General features: G+C 40.7%; 1 protein-coding gene across 1 annotated transcript; it reads right to left on the bottom strand.

Annotated features, from left to right (window-relative positions):
• Window positions 1–6,308: 6,308 nt before the first annotated feature.
• On the bottom strand, window positions 6,309–17,398 carry KLHL31 (kelch like family member 31). The gene is made up of 3 exons (XM_052676773.1): window positions 17,182–17,398; window positions 13,770–14,976; window positions 6,309–11,966 (listed from the first exon to the last, which is right to left on the bottom strand). Exons 2-3 carry the CDS (start codon window positions 14,942–14,944, stop codon window positions 11,234–11,236), a joined length of 1,908 nt encoding a protein of 635 aa, XP_052532733.1. The 5' UTR covers window positions 14,945–14,976; window positions 17,182–17,398; the 3' UTR covers window positions 6,309–11,233.
• Between the last annotated feature and the right edge of the window lie 17 nt (window positions 17,399–17,415).

Genomic DNA, 17,415 nt, shown 5'->3' on the forward strand with positions numbered 1-17,415 from the left:
ATTAAAAAATATTTAGGTTTCCCAACAGATAATGCCTGCAACTGCTCAGTTTCATAACCTGCATGACTTATCTGGCTTCTTCTAAGTGGTCTGTCCCTCTGAAGAGATAAGATCACACAGAAATTTTCAGAACACTTGTTTCTCACACAAACTGCTCCAACTTCTGGCAGCGTGACCCAAACTTGCTTTGCTTCTGCAGGGTGAACCATTCTCCTTTTCATCATTCCTTTCAACAATGTCAGTCCTGGAAATGCACCTATCTCTTGTTTCAAAGGGTTTTTTGATAAAGAAGTATTCAGACTGCTGCTAAGAGCTGAGAGTGCTATTTATTACTCTCATAACACCATGAGAGAGCTCTGACTTGAATTTTAGTACAAGAATTATGATATCTGCTACCACTTTTTTTCTAGTTTTGCTAAGATTCTTGGATTTTTTGGTGTTCACCTGGACTGGGACCTCTCTTCTTCCTTCAGAGGAGCTCATCTGTTTCTTCTGATAATGCCACCAAGGTGTCCTTTTGCCAGAACAGAAGAAAAGAGACTGTCACAGAAAAGTCACTGATGGCTCTGTTGGCTGCCTCAGTTCATTTGCTGTTGTTGCAGTGAGTGTGATCTAATGGAAAGCAGAACATTCTTATTATAGCAAGCTATAATTCACTGGCTGAACACTCAAAGTGTATGCAGTCACCAGCACACGAGCTTTAGAGTAGCAGCCGAACCTAAATCTGTTTCCTACACTGTCCTCCCAGCTACATGGGAAAGAACTGTTTTTCCCAGTTCCTAAACTTCAGCAATTTCCATTTTGTGCTGAGATGAAAGCAGATAATGTTCTTGTAAACATTGTCCTGGAGCAGCCAAGAGATCAGCATTTAGGGCACTGGGTTGGGAGGCAGAAAATACATGTATGCGCTCTCCTTCTCTAGTGGGAATAAATATTATGTAGTCCCTCTGGAACGAGCTCTGGCAGGGCAGACTAAGGAACCTTCGTATAGATTGGAGGTAGGGACCACAGATCTGGAACATGCCAACAAAGTTCCCACTGTGAGCCCAAAGGAGTTAAGCTGTTTGTCCTCCCTCTCCAGAGCTGTATCCTATTTGCTGTGGGAATGATGCTCTCTTGTGGTTGCCAGAATTGCATCCCACAGCTAAGAAAACTGTAACTGAGGAAAATGTTGTCTGCCTTCCTGTGTCACTGGACTGTGATGTTACTGACTCGGAGTCATTCAGCACCCCATCACTGAACGCCTGCGTGTTTTTCAGGTCGCTTTACCACCCTGTTGGGCTCCTCTCGAGTCACAGTCCACTCCCAAAGTGTTTGTGCAGAGATGGACAGGAGCTGAAGTAAGGAGGGCAGGCTGCCACTGACATTTTTTTACACGACATAACTGTCGTCTTTGCTTTTCCTCCTCTTTTTCCAACCCCAGCATTCCTGTCTGAAATAAGAGTTTTACTCACAGAATCACAGAATCGCTCAGGTTAGAAAAGACCTTCAAGACCATTGAGACCAACCACGACCTAACCATACTACCCTAACAACCCTCTGCTAAATCATGTCCCTGAGCACCACATCCAAATGGTTTTTAAACACATCCAGGGATGGTGACTCAACCACCTCCCTGGGGAGCCTATTCCAGTGCTTCACAACTGAGCACTTTCCTTTCTGTAAAGAAGTTTTTCCTGATATCCAACCTAAACTTCCCTTGGCACAACTTGAGGCCATTTCCCCTCATCCTGTCACCTGTCACCAGTGAGAAGAAACCAACCCCACTCTCACTGTAAGCACGTTTCAGGTATTGAAAGAGAGCAGCAAGGTCTCCCTTCAGCCTCCTCTTCTGCAGACCAAACAGCCCCAGTTCCTTCAGTCTCTCCTCATAGGGCATATTCTCCCTTCACCACCCTGTTGCCCTTCTTTGGATCTGCTCCAGCACCTTCCACGTCCTTTCTGTACTGATGTGCCTAAAACTGAACACAGCACTCGAGGTAAGGCCTCACCAATGCCGAGTACACGGGCAGCATGACTTCCCTAGTGCTGCTCACCACACCGTTCCTGGTACAATACAGGGTGTCAGGATTCCGGCTTCCCTCCTGGATTGCCCCTTTTATTGTCACCGGGGTCCCGCCAGGACACGCCATGTCCCGCACAGCGCAGCACGCGGCTCGTGTCCTTCCTGCTGCTGCCCTCCTGCGTCCCGGAGCCGCCATGGCGCCGCGCGGCGGGAGCAGCGGTCCGGCTTCTTCCTCAGGTTTGATTTCAGTTCGCTGGAGTAAGCAGCGCATCGCTGACATCAACCTCGGCTAAGAGAAGCCGAAGGGGTTCTCGGCTGCCTTATCGAAGATGTTCACCGTGCAATCTTCTTCGTTTGAAAGATAGCCGTACCGGATGAGGGACGTGGCTAGTGGGCGTGGTGGTGATGGGCTGACAGTTGCACTAGATGCTCTTAGAGGTCTTAATAATTCCATGACTCTATCATTCTGTTATTTGTCCTTTTTCTGCTTTAGGGCATATTGCAGAAGGCAACATTATTCGGATTTTTTCTTTTTTGCTTAGATCAATTATAAGGAATAACCTCATGCATCAGTACAGGTTAGAGGGTGGTTTGCTGGAGAGGAGCTCTGTGGAAATGGGCTTGGGGGTCCTGGTGGACAACAGATTGGCCATAAGCCAGCAGTGTGCTCCACTGGCTAAGAAGACCAGTGGGATCCTGGGGTGCATTAAAAGGAGTGTGGCCAGCAGGTCAAGGGAGGTGATTCTGCCCTTCTGCTCTGCCCTCGTGAGGCCACATCTGGAATACTGTGTCCAGCTCTGGGATCCCCAGTTCCAAAAAGACAGGAAGTCCAGCAGAGGGTGACAAAGATGATTAAGGGTCTGGAGCATCTCCCTTATGAGGAAAGGCTGAGAAATCTGGGTCTGTTCAGCCTGAGGAAAAGAAGACAGGGGGAATCTGGTTAATATTTATAAATATCTAAAGGGAGGTGGGAAGCGAATGGATGAGGCCAGGCTCTTCTCAGCACTATGTATTGATAGGATAAGGAGCAATGACCTAAAACTCAAACATGGGAAGTTCCATACTGACATGCAGAAGAACTTCTTTATGGTAAGGGTGATGGAGCACTGGAACAGGTTGCCCAGAGAGGTTGTGGAGTCTCCTTCTATGGAGATATTCGAGACCCATCTGGATCCCTACCTGTGTGACCTATTGTAGGGAACCTGCTTTAGCAGGGGAGTTGGACTTGATTATCTCTTGAGAACTTTCCTAGCCCCACAGTTCTGTGATTCTCTGATATGTACCTTCAACAAATTCACTGTTTGGCTCAGAATAATCCCATATACAAATGGCAGAAGACAAAAGCAGTCTTTTTCATTTCCTATGGGTTTTCATGGGTGTGTTCATGTTGCTACATAGGTATTCTGCTTAATGATAAACAGTGTCCTTCAGATGAGACACAAAGCAATGTCATAGGTTTGGGTTGTATTTATTTTGGGAGCATTTTGCAGAAAGAAGAAACACATTGATTTATAGACCTTTACACATTGGCATAACGGACACCATAAATCTGTGCAAGTCCTACAGGTATATTTTGGATAATTTAGGGGAAAAAAAAGCTTTCCCTAAGTGAATATTTCATTCATACTGTTTCATTTGTTTTGAAGGAAAATGATGGCATAGTCATTTCTGAAATACAGAATATATCTGGAATACAGAAAAATAAGTAATTTTTGCTGTCTGCTCTCAACAGATCAAGGATAGCATGTAGCTGTAAAGGACTGAGTTGGAAATTTAACATTTCTTCCATGTTCCCCTCTCTGGATGCAGGGAGAACTCATCTAGAGGTGAGACATGGCAGTAGCACATTTTATGGCTTGGGCTCAGCAATACCACAGCAGCCTCATTTGCTGCTGAGGTGGGGACCTTTGACAAGGTGCTATGAGCTTTGACAAGGGGTCAGGGGAGAGACTTGCTCTTCCCATTCTGCACAACAGGAACAGGTCATAATCCCTCACAGGCTGCTGTGAACTTGGTTATGTTTTTCCTTACAAAATAATGGCCAAACTCTGCTTTGAGTAGGTGAATAACGTATCCTATATTAAGTCTCCTTTTATAGCTTATGACTCTATACAAAGCAATTTCCTTATGCTAAGCAAAGCAATGCTCTTCTTTTCTTCAGCAACAGCACTAATCACACGAAAAAAAAGAAATCTGACACCATTAAAGATTTAAGTATTTAAAGATTTTAAATAAATTTTAAATTTTAAATAAATTTTAAATAAATAAATTTTAAATGATTTACAGCCATCAACATTTCATGCTTGCTAGACAGAAGTTCTGCATCTGTGATCCCTCAATCTTTTGCCTTCTGCTTCACACCATTAACGAGATGAAATATAAGTTGCATGCTCTAGGGATCTACTTATTCCATAAGAACTTTTGCACCACTGTACTTACACTGGTAAATTACCAGCCAGGTCGTCATTGAGAGGTAACATTATATCCTACTACTGGGCCAAAGACAGACATCACCACTTTGAATAAACTTCTCCCCTGAAGGAAATGATGCTGATACTTAGCTTTTGAATAGTGTTGTGAGGATTTGAGATAAGGAAGGCTAATGTGAATTTGGAGCTAAGAAGAGATAATGTAGATTTGTATAATAGATTTATATAGGGTAAGTACAGTGAGTTATATTAATTATAATTTACAATTCAGCGCATCTTTTTGGATAAGGGCTTCAGCAAATTTGAGGCAGCCAGGACTTGTTGATACATTGGAATACCAACAGAAAGGCCACCTACTCTCCCTGTCCCTCACCCCCAGCCGCCCTCCCCTGACGCAGCTCCATGCCGTTCCCTGCCGCTGTCACACAGAGCAGAGCTCAGCGCTGCCCCTCGGCTCCCTGTGAGGAGCTGCAGCCATCAGGCCTCCCTCAGCTCCTTGCTCTGCGCTGAGCAAACCCAGGGACCTCAGCTGCTCCTCACACACCTTGCCCTCCAGATCGTCTACCATCTTTGTAGCCCTTCTTTGGACACTCTGTAACAGCTTTATGTTCTTCTTGTATTCTGGTGCCCAAAATTGCATGCAGGTCACGTTCTTGTTCAGCAGTCTCATCAAGCTGTCTTGGACATCCACAGAATGGCAAATCATGCTTTGAAGAAAACTCTTGTCAAAACTCAGGGAACACTTTTCAATACATCAGAACCTCTCAAAAGGTACAACTTAATTGCCTTTTAGAGTTGTGACTAATTTTTTCCCCTCAAAACTTAGATGCTTTTATTTCCTCTGATGTTACTCATACAATGAAAAGGAAAATATGCCAGATTGCTCATCACGCATCCATTCTGTTATCTTTTCTTGTAAGGCATTTGAATGATGAAAAATGACTGTGAAATGCTTTGTTAAAAGGAAAGGTTTTTTTCCTTGTGAAAGAAATGAAAAATACAGGATACAAGTGGTACCAGCGTCATCCTGCGTAGCTCACCATGACCACGGTTTGACAGCCAGCGAATGACAAACATGCCAATTAGCTGGTATGGAAGAGGTGATCAGCATGGGGCTTGGAATACAAAGGATATTTAAACTGCAGCCAGGGGTTAGCCTGATAGAAAGACAGTCCCAGAGATACAAACGGACTTGACAGCAAAATTAATTCATTCTATGTGTCAACAGTTTTATTTGAAGCATACAATGAAAAATACTGACATGCTGTTTTATTCCACTTAACAACTGCTGCACCACACATTTTAATTTTTAAGTAGTAACATTCTCACATTACATATATAGATTTTTCTGTTGAAATATGTTCCCATGTGTTATCACAGTTCATCCTTACAGTGTATAATTAGAAAACCTATTTGTATAGCAGTATGTCTAACACTTATAAGCCAGGGAAATGTTTTACACAAATAAATTATCTTTTTTAACTTGTTGACAACAAAACTGCCAAGGCAGCAGCCAGTGTAACACCCAGTGTATCTAAAAGTGTGTGCTCCCATTCTTACCAACTGAGATTTATGATGTATTCCTTGTAAATTTACTGTCTAGATTTTTACTGAAAATTTAATTTCCATTGAGAAACCAATGAACACACTAGTATTTTGCATGGCAAAACGCATCTGATGTTATCTGAATCTCTCACTCAAGCTGTACAGAATTGCATGTATTTTCATTTGTCTTTTTGGGAACTACTGGGAATAGAGCTCTTAGCAGTGCCACATTTTAAAAATAAGCACCTGTGACTCATTGTTCACCCTTCTTTTTCCAACAGGCATTCCAGATTATGACCTTTTCTTTACTACAGCCACTAGCAAAGAGGTTTTCTTTGTTTTGCTTTTTAATTAGATTTGCAGATGAGCTTTTATGAACTGTATGCATCTGTGCACCATAAGCATCTGCTTTGGTTGCTTGTGAGAGAACCACTCAATAATGGACAAAAAAAAAAAAATATATATATATATATATATATAAATAAAAAGGGACAAGATTCTCCTCCTGCATGGAGGAATCAGAGTACAAATCTGTTCATGAAAATATTTTTGATTAATTATACAAAGCAGATCTTTGACAAAAGGATGAGAAGATTCATAGCAAAAATGCCAGGAAAGTGTTGAAGGACTATTGGCTTCAGCTGCATTCTCCAAGCAGGTAGATTCAGAGCTTGAAAAATACTTCCTGGCTTGGGTAAGCCCAGGTTACACTAAGTTGAAAATTCTATTCCACTGAGAATGGAAATTAACAGTCAATAGAAAACTGAAACTTGGTTTTCATAAGAAATGTTGGCCAATTTCAGCTGTGTAACAAAAGCTGCTTGTGGAAAGGTGTGTTGAAGCAGATATTTCCTTTCAGCATGTATTTCTCACACATCCTTGAGAAATGGCATCAAAATCTTAATCTCCTGACTATGCTAAGGGGCTCCATCTTCTGCTTTCCACTGTCTGGATCTTCTTGCATCTCCAGTCCTGTGTGTTGCACAAAAAAATGCAAAGCCTACACAGGATTTCACTGGGGAAATCATGTCTTATGTATGGTCAATGTAGGTATTTGAATGGTAATATAGAATGTTGACCTGATACCTCCATGTTGGCCTTTATTATGTATTAATTCTTATGTACTCATGCATTTAGTTCTTGTAATTTACATTTCCAAACATTAATGCATGAGAATATATATAATACATATATTATATATATATATATATATACACATACATAAGAGGCCCCACTGTATTCAAAATGGGATATGTACTCATACAACTATATTTATGATTGCCAGGTTTGCAGCTACAAACTTATTTTTGTTACTATGGAAAAAATCCCCCCAAACCCATCATGGGTTTTGAAAGAGTTAAAGCTGTAGGATCAGTGAATCTAGGCTTAAGAATAATATAAAGGATGGCCATCAGTCATTTAATTAATCACGTACTTTTTCCTGCTAGAACTGCCATTTAAAAATCTCAACACGCAACACTTTTTAACACCTTGTATTTTTGGTTGATGCTAATTTTCACCACTCCCCTCTCTGACCAGCTAGAAGTTGGCACCCAAGCTTAATGGACTCTTGACTCATCCACAGATGATCTTACAGGTTAACTTCAGGAATGGTCATGGTCTCATCGTGGTTAAGAACTATGCACAAAATCTCCCTTTCAGCATTGCTTTTCAACAGTAAGCTCCTCACTCATAACCTTACAACACACTCTTCCATACACCTGTAGAAGCATTATTAAACAAGATAACTAAATGTAATCAAATTGTTTAAATCACAGACTGAAGAGAGATCATTTTCAGATTTCAATTCCTTGGAAGCACGGATGTTGTAGACTATATATGCATGGGCACAAGGAATTTTGAAGACAACATTATTATTTCTTTAAATATTACTGTAGCATTAAAGAAGATCCCTGTAGTGTTTTAGCAACCTGTGTCTCGTATAGTTGGAAGTTCTACCATACTTAATATCACTGTATACAGTACTTCCTAAACTGCATTTAAGATTTTCTTTTTGGGATACACAATATTTCAAATTCAACTGAGATTTTCTTATTAAATATTTGGAGATTGAAAATATGGTACTGAACAATGAAAGAACACCGTCCCATAACACGTAACATACAAACCACTTCTTACAGTTCTAACAAAATGAGATTGTACATAAAAATGTCACAATTAGCTCAGTACGTTGGTATGATCAGAAAAATATTAAGTTCAGCTGATACTGTCACATACTAAGGACCAAATCCTGGCTCAATGTGCAGTTGAAGCCTAAACAGATGTTTACAGAAAACAATGAAAACACAAAGCCACACTGAAGTGCCATAATGACGACAATGTCTGTTATTCATCTACCTAAGATTCTTTGCCTATGGTATGTACCTGGTTTGTGCAGTGGAAGAAACACGTGGCCAGTGGTGCTTGACTCCTGTCCTAGGACACTTCCCTATAGATTTACTGCGGCCAAGGGCGGTGAGGGCTGAAAGGTCAGTCTTCCCTCTGGATATGACAGTTTTGCAGGCATCTATATGTATTGTTCTGCCAGAATTTGGCCAAGAGTTTTAAATCCTATACATCTTATTCAATAGTCCCAGTGAAGTCAATGGAACTTTTTTTTGTGAGTAAGATGAAAAGGATTTGGCCCCCAGTGTTTTTAACCCTTTAAGTAGTACGAGAGTGGTTTCATTGCACTTAGCCCATCATTCACAAATAAGTTTATATCCAAGACCAGAAGATTGGTGTTGAAGTACAGAAAGCGTCGGTTCACAAAAGAGAAAAACATGCAGCAACATCTGACTACTAACATCATTTGGGACCTGAATTCCTAAAGGGAAAAAAGAGATGCTTGCATGACAGAATTTTATCCCATATTTATCTGAGGCAAAATGATTATGTATTCAGTTCTTAAATACCTTCTTAATGGGTACCGTAGAAGCATGAAAAAACTAGCATATATATACAGACATAAATGAATTTGTCTCTTCATTGATCTGGGTGTCTAAGCAACTATAGTTATAGTATTACAATTTGGCAAAAAATTTTTTGGAGCAGAAGGATTTTTCAAAGAGCATCTTAAATACTTTTGTATGGAACACGAGATCATGACTTTGAGAAAGGAGAAATGTTGCTCTCATCCATTAGAATGTTTTTGACTAGAGGGGGCAGGACCAGTATATCTGTGTTTAAAACACAGTAATCCTACTCTGTTACACAATGCCATGCTTTCTTCTGTGACTGGATTTGAATTATTACTCATTTGAATTAGACAAGGATAACTATATGCAAATCAAATTAACCAAAACAAACTGACTGGTACTCTGATTACAGGTCTTTGTAATGCAGTGTATTCTAATAGCATGCAATACTCAGAAATTGAATTTGGGATTTAAATTTCTGCAGTCTGCAGGATGCAGATGTGGATTCTTAGAATTGGAAAACAGGATCGAGTACCATTCAGTGTAATTGCAAAGGACAGCGTGAATTACTTCATCCCTAACAAACTGTGTCATGCTCAGTACGGAGTTGTAACAAAGCTACAAAGTACTGAGTAGGAGAGTCCTTTAAATGCTTGTCTCAGCAAAGTCTGTACACACAGGCAATTTTACAGCACTTCTCTTTTGCAAATGAAATAAACTGTTGCACGTGTTGAGTGAATTGTTACCCTTTTTGTTATACTAAATCATTTTATTATCTAATTCTTCTCAAACAGAAGGATGTAAGCATGTCATACGGACAGCAGTCCTTTCGAATCAAATTCACCAGGGACTCTGTGGGCTGCATATCCCTTTGACTACACGAATACCTCCAGTGTCCATTGAGATTAGGAAAAAAGTTCTTGGAAATTAATCTGAGTTAATCTAGCCTTTGGAAAATGTGCCCAAGAGCTCCTCAAAACATAAATAGGGCTCTAGCAAAGAATTCAATAGGAGATACTTAATGATACATCAAGAAAAATGTTAGTTTGTGTGATGTTGTGCCTGCACCTGGTAAGAAAAGTGTTAAGATCTCTCGGTTACTATTAAGGAATGTCTCTTTGATTTCATCCAGTTTCCCGTGATTCGTGGCTTTCCACACATCTATCCTACGCTTAAAAGCAGTCTTCATTTAATCTTTGTTCATCACCTCACAGGGAAATTTTCTTTTTCAGAACAGTAGAGTAGGAGAGATGCTCCGTGCACTTTCTCCATCCTGAGATACCATTTAGCCCTCGGTGCCTCCTGGCATGAACTCAGTTTCCAGATTTTGTCCCTGCTGTGGCACCTCCTGGCTTCTGGCATGGACCTTCTCACAAGAGAAGACAACCCAGAGGTACATTTCTACAAAGGTGGGGTAGAGTAGGGGAAGAGGAGACACACTGGATGGCCTTCATGTCTTCCATCTGGAGCAACAGGAGAGTCTCCCTGGCATGAGGAGGAGGAGGAGGAGTTTGTCTGCTCCACGGTGTACACGGAGGCCAGGAGAGCAACGCAGCACCCAAGGAAGACCTTGGGGCTGGACATAATGCTTACAGAAGCTAATGTATTTTGTAGATTCTGGTCTTGAAAGCCATGTCACAGCATCAGATAAGAGAATTAAAGGCTCTCATGCAGAAGATAGGGATCTCTTACTAGCTTCTGAAGAAGAAAAAGTTTTGACAAATTTTCTGTGAATATCAGTGCTCCAAAAAGTAAAGTATGCACATGCTATATGCAGTTTTTTTGTATTTTTTTCCTTTTTTCCTTTTTTTTTTTTTTTGTTTCTCAAAATATAAAAAGCTTAAAAAATAACAAAACTGACCAATTTTATGTTGACATGGCACATTTCTAATTTCTGTTGAGATTTATTACTACCAACATTTGACTTTCATTTTGAGTTGAGAAAGCATTTAAAACTCAGTATTAAAAAAAGCCTCACAACAATCTTCTGAAGCAAATTTATCTCTATTTTACAGGTAAGGAAATCAAGGCACAAAGAAAGTGTGATTTGCCACAGATAACACAGTGAGTCAGTGGCAAAGTCAGGAACAGAATGAAATTCTCTCTGCAGTTATGGCTTAACTCTCTTCCTGCTAAGTAAATTCATCTTTTCCCTAATAGGTTGTTTTACAGCACATGTCTTAAAGGTCATGATAACTGGCAAATTTGCAGTGTTAATACTGTTGCAAAGTCAATTGTTTTTTTTTTTTCTGTGTAAGCTCATAAATGCTACTTAAAGGGTTAATTATACTGCTATGCTGGTAAACATTTGTACTGGTTGCTGGTTTGACCAAGATTTAAATACTGACTGGTACAGAAGAGACTGAGCTTGCTCTGGACTCCCTTGTCTTGGTGTTGGGCATGGATATAGTACAACAGGATACTCCCACAGTGGCTTCAGGCAGCTCGTCTTCCTCCGTCCACTCATTGAGATCTGGGTTATAGCACTGAATACACTTCTTATATTTTTTCTCTATCTCATTCCAGCCCCCCACTAAGTAAATTTTCCCATCCAGCATTGAAGCGCCGGCTGTGCTAACTCCAGTTTGCAGGGGTGCCACATAACTCCACTGCCCCGTGTAAGGGCTGTAACACTCCACAGGAAGGACGTCGATCCTTTCCCCTCTCCCCCCCAGCTGTGACCCACCCATGACATAGACCCTCTCCAGCAGGGACACGGCGCAGTGCCACCCCCGAGGGGTGCTAAGGCTGGACTTATCCTGCCAGCTATCATTGCTGGGGTCATACATGCACACCGAACGAGAGTAAGCATTATTGATGTACCCTCCCGTGACCAGGATCCTACCATCCACCACGGCACTGGCATGGCAGCACCGGGGCACCTCCAGGGGTGCCTTCATCTGCCACTGATTGGTTGCAGGCACGTAGCACTCCATCGAGGAGAGACAACCCTCCAAGTTGCGACCGCCCACTGCAAACAGGAGGCCATTGAACACATTCAGGCTGAAGTGGGTACGCTTCTGATTCATATTTGCCAGGTGAATCCAGGTGTTGAAACGAGGATCGTATCTACAAGGGTAAAAACAGAGAGTGTCCGTCTCACGTGCAGCTCTGGTACATTCCACAGTCCTACGTCTGTCCCCCTACTGCTGTGGTTGTTAAAATCAATCACGCTAAATCAATAATGTGCAGCTACTTTTTTAGCCCGGTAGAAGTCAATGGAATGAAACTGCCATCCCTGCTTAAATTTCCAAATACATTTAGTTCTTTGTTGGAGGAAAACGTGTTTATGCCATTCACAATCAGTATTATTTGAATAAAACAAATCTGACTCTTCTGAAAACTGAGTTTGTGTAATAAACTCTTCGTAATCAGAAAGTGATACTTTTAAAATACAGTAGAAATTGTAAAATTTTGCAATTTAAGCCTACTGAAAAGCTGTCAAAATTGATTCAGTGTTTTAAAAAGCATTGAGCAGTGATTTGTATTAGCACCTTCTTAGTACTTTCTAAATGGTGTTTCCTCCTGCCACTTCTGCCAATTAAGATTTATGTGGAGAGAACATCTTTGCTTCCTAACACTGTATCTATCTTAAAGAACATTCTTTGTCTTTGACTATTCAATAAGCAGTTGTGAAGTAGCAAATAGAAAATTACATTTCCTTAGGGCAAGGGGTTTTGTAAGGTACATTAGTAGACCCTTACATTTTTCCTGTTGCGCGCTGAGTGGATCAGTGAATGAGGAAAAGACTATGGGAGAGCAAACAATAATTGTTAGTTGTTATATATTATTATTGGTAAAACTCTGATAGCAAGTGCACATACTAATTAATTTTCATATTAATTAGCATTGCCAAAGTGAATGGCAGAAGAGGGATTGGAACACTGAGCAGACCACAAGAATTCCACCATTCCTCTGCACAACCCAGGTATGCACCAAGCACACGACTTGATAGAATTTGAGGCATAGCTCAGAGGCAGAAGCTTGGAGAGCAACAGCGTAATCTCCTTTAGGTAATATATTTTCTTCTGATAAATTAGATCACAATAGAAATGATCTAGGTAACTTCCCTTTTTCATTAATTTTATATGTTGGTGGTCCTCTTTGGGAGAAGTTATCTGAATGGAATGTTCTTTTCTGGGAGCAGAAAAGGAAGCATTGTTGGGCTGCATGTTTGTACTGTGTGTCCATAGTCTGTTACTAGACAGAAGGTGAATTTTTTCAACTCCTGCTTCAACCTGCTACGTGCCACTAACTTTTAGGCTAAGCTATTTAAAAACCATCACCATTCATTTGACTAGTACGTGTTATATTATGCACAAGTGACAGTATTTGCTATCGCTTGTGCAGTTCTTGGATGACTACAGATAAGAACTGTAAGCAGGGTATTGTTTGGAGTGTCTTGTACAAGAGACATTCAGCCTTCATTGTTTCTAAGCTCTTCATAAATCAAAAGCTAAAAGATATGAAATGCATCATGAGAGATGTTACAAATACAAGTGGCGGTGCATAGAAAGTCAGAATTGTAATATTTTTCAGAGTTTTCTGTGAGGCATCATCAGCTCTTGGAATTTAAAGTCTCATCAGATCTAATGCATTGTAGTGCTACTTCAGAACCTCCCTTATTAATTTCTCACTTCCTCACTTCTCATTGTGCATCATGGTGAAGCTATTGTGCATTTCAGTTGCACTGTTTTGTTCACTCAGAATTTAATAAAGAATAGCACCTGTAGCTCCTCCACCCCGTCTTTCCACGTGTCTGATCTGATCACGCTGCACGTCACAGTTCAGCTTGGCCTATCTCCCTGCACTGTGTGGAGTAAATAAGTATTGTTAAAAACAAACAAACAAGCAAACAAACAAAGGAGTTACCTGCAGAAATTGCTGACCGCATGCTTGGCTTGGTTCCTGGCATCATTCTGGTCTTCCCCGCCGGCCACGTAAAGAAATCCATCCATCACCGTCACGCACTGGTTAAAACTTTTAGCGGGCATTTCACTAAGCTTCTTCCATCCATTTTCAGGATCTCTGTATAAGATGTCTCTGCTGAGAGACTTCTCTGTTAGAGCAGGGCGTCCTCCGACGGTAACTAGCACTCTGAAACCTCCACGAATCCTTGTTCTTCTAGACTGAAGTGTATTCTGATGATAGGGAAGCAAATGATAGTTCATGGCATCTACCAGGAGCTTATGGCAATCTGCATCTTGCATCATTCTTGGAACAGTTTGGACATAATTGACAAGGTCTTGAGCTGAGATAGTACCAAAACGAATGTTACCTAAGAGATCAGCAGCAAACTTTACTCTTTTTTGGTCAAATTCCAGCCATTTTATTGCAATCTGGAATGCAACAATTTCAGAAGGCAACTGCAAGTCATCATCTGCAAGAAGTTCATTAATCTGATCAAAAGTAAGTTTTAAGAACTGATCTGTTTCTGAAAATTCAATGAAGTTGTCTCTAATAAATTTGTGTGCAGCTTCCTTGGTTGTTTTCAGTCCATACGTTTCTGCAATATTGGCAATGTACATACAATTCTCAACACTGATTTCTTGGGTTAGAAAATCACAGCACATCTTTACAAGGGTGTGAATCTGAAGATAAATGGCTGTGGAAATAATACTACCTATCGTATAAAGTGAGAGAGTGAGCTTTCCAGTGTAAGCGTAGGTGATAACAGTAGCCAGACCCAATGGAGATACATCATTGAGGTCTACTCTCTGAGTGGACGGATCTTTCTTTAAGATGTTGTGAAAGTAGTCACTGATTGAAGCCATCACCACCTTATGAACACTGAAAGATTTGGTTTTGGTACTGATAGTCAAGTCACAAAGGAAATTTTCTAGTCTCATTCTGCTTAGACCTTCCAAGAGGTTTGGGCTGTATGACGGGTCAGAAACTTCGGACGAGACGCAGCTGAAACCATTGCCTCCATCCAGGAGTCCATTCAATCCATTTAGTTTGCTGAGGGGGCCATCTTCCACAATGATAGTCATTTCACTGATACCTGCTGCTTTGTTCTTCTTCACGTTCTTCTTCTTAGGTGCCATGACTGCAATGAAATATTACAGCCAAGAGCTTGCTAAAAATAAATTGAAAATGTTTAGAGCTGCACTGCAGTTGTGAAATTTAATACCCGAGTGATTATGCAACAAATCTAATCGTTGTCAATACATACAAAGGCCACAAAACCAAAATACACAGGGTAGTCTATCTGCCTATTAACTGTTGTGCTCTCCTGGATGGTAATGTAGCTGCTTATCTGTAACAATGCATGTTCAAATTATGAAGAATACATCACAAGTAATTCCACAATTCCTTTTCTTTTTAATAATGAGATGAAAATAGTAATTATCGTCAACACATTCAAAGAGTTAAACTCTCTTCCTAATAAACATTAAATGAGTATGCCAGAGTGTACAGTTCTGAAATGAGCCAGGTTCTAGATCCAAAGTATAAGAAAAATATGGGCCCCTACTTCTGTTCATCCTCACTGCAGGACTAATACAGATTTACAGGTAAGCGAATTCAGAGTGTAACCAGGAAATACTGAGAGTGGGGAAATTCTTAATGAGATGGTAACATAAAAGGTAAGAAAGTGAATTACAGGTACGATCTTATGTTGATTTTGAATTTAAAATCTGTTCCAAATTGCTTCAACTTTTTATAATTTATGAGACTGATGATCTTCTATTCCCATGTCAGATTTGCAAATATCTTCTACTCACAGACCCTCTCTCTGCTTCTTGTTGTCTGTAATTTGAAATGGTTATAATGTTATTTTTAGGATTTTCTGGAGATTGAGGGAGAAGAGATGCTGTCTAACTTTTATCTGAAAAAAAGTCATGCATATTTTGAATCTGAATTACACTTATCAACTCTGGACAAGTTCCAGTTCTTGCTGAAATGAAGAGCCTGGTTTTTGTCAAACACAAGCAATGTGACCCTTAACCAGTTCTCAAAGGAGCTTCCTAAATATATATCTATGTATGCAAACACACACTGAAGGAAAGTGCTGATCTTCAGTAACAGAGTTAAAACGGAATTGCTGAGATCAGCGTTCCAATACACACAACAGGTATAACATTTATCTTTGATGCAGCCACTGATTTTAAAACATCTCGCTTAAGCTGGTTTCCTTTGTGCTCATAGCAGACAGAGCGCAAAGAAATCTAATTCACGATAAAACATTCTGGATTGTTTCAGATCAACTTAAAAGAAGTTTGACCACATTTCAATCTGAAGTCTCAGCACACTGATTTTCCCTTAAGTGCACAGCACATAAAAAAAATGGTGATTTAATTTTAGAAAGGAATGGTTGCTGCCTGTGAGTACCAGGCATTTTTTTCTTCTTCTGCTGGGTGACGACTGCGTGCAGAGCAGGAGAGGGAGAAGGCCATGTGTGCTGGAAGTGTCAGTGTCAGCGCGTGCTGACGTCAGCTGCAGTCCCCAAATGTCTGGGTGCCAGCACTGGGGTCAGCTGCTCCCCGCCTCCCCCCCTCCAGCTGCATTCCAGAAGCTGCATCTGTTGAGAGCTATCAGAGTCACCTCCAGGAATAGCAGCCTCCCAGCAGCTTGCCATTTTAAGACAGGTTCAATCGGAGGTGCATCTGGTGCTTTAGTCCACTTGGTTGTTGAATGCAACTTTTTGCAATAAAACTATGCTGTCTGCCCTGCAATGTATAATCGTTGACATAGAATAAAAGCAAAACAGAACCATTGGGTGTCTTTGGACATACTAATAGCCACAAGTTTATTGCTGGCAAGGCAATGCATTATTTTGGCAGACAGACTTGTAGTTCTACATATTTTTAGAGGCCCATAACTTAAACATTCCAATAAATACGTCACTTAATGTTTATTGCTTCACTTGTAGAGCTTATTTAAATACTGTATTCCCTGTAGACCTTATTTAAATATTCAAAGCATGTATTTAATTTGTTAAAAAGGGTCCACTCTCCAAAGTTTTTTTCCTGAAAATTACTTTTCCATCAGCAGCAATTGCACTGGCCACCTCAGTGCATAAACGCACAAGCAACAGGAGATTCAGAACCAGCGAATCGAACCAAACAAACCTGTTACAACTCCTTGTTGCTGAGCTTTGAAAGCCCTGGATAATTTTCTTTCCTATAGCTGTTTGCCTTCACCTGATTTACTTTAGATTAACAGCAACTCATGCCAAAGGACGCTGACGGTCCCCAAACAGCACACTCAAACACACGACCTTCCCCCCTTTAATACGCTATCTTCTAAACGCTATCAACGTGAGGAGTTAAAAACCCCTTACCCTCCTCAGAAATAGGTTGTGTCAGAGCTGTCCAAGACGCTGCCAGTGAAATTGACTCTTCCTAGGAAAAATGAGAAGACAAAGACAGGAAAGGTGGTAAAAAGAAGAGAGGAAGATCAGAGGCCACCTGGTAAGTCCCAGCTTGTGATTTCTACTGTGACCCTTTGCTGTCACAGCGAGCAAAAGAGACCGCAGCCTGAGCTCGAGTGCTCTTTAAAATGACCCCTCCTCTCG

Source organism: Tympanuchus pallidicinctus, unplaced genomic scaffold (assembly GCF_026119805.1).
Source record: "Tympanuchus pallidicinctus isolate F22 unplaced genomic scaffold, pur_lepc_1.0 scaffold1, whole genome shotgun sequence".
NCBI classification, from domain to species: domain Eukaryota; kingdom Metazoa; phylum Chordata; class Aves; order Galliformes; family Phasianidae; genus Tympanuchus; species Tympanuchus pallidicinctus.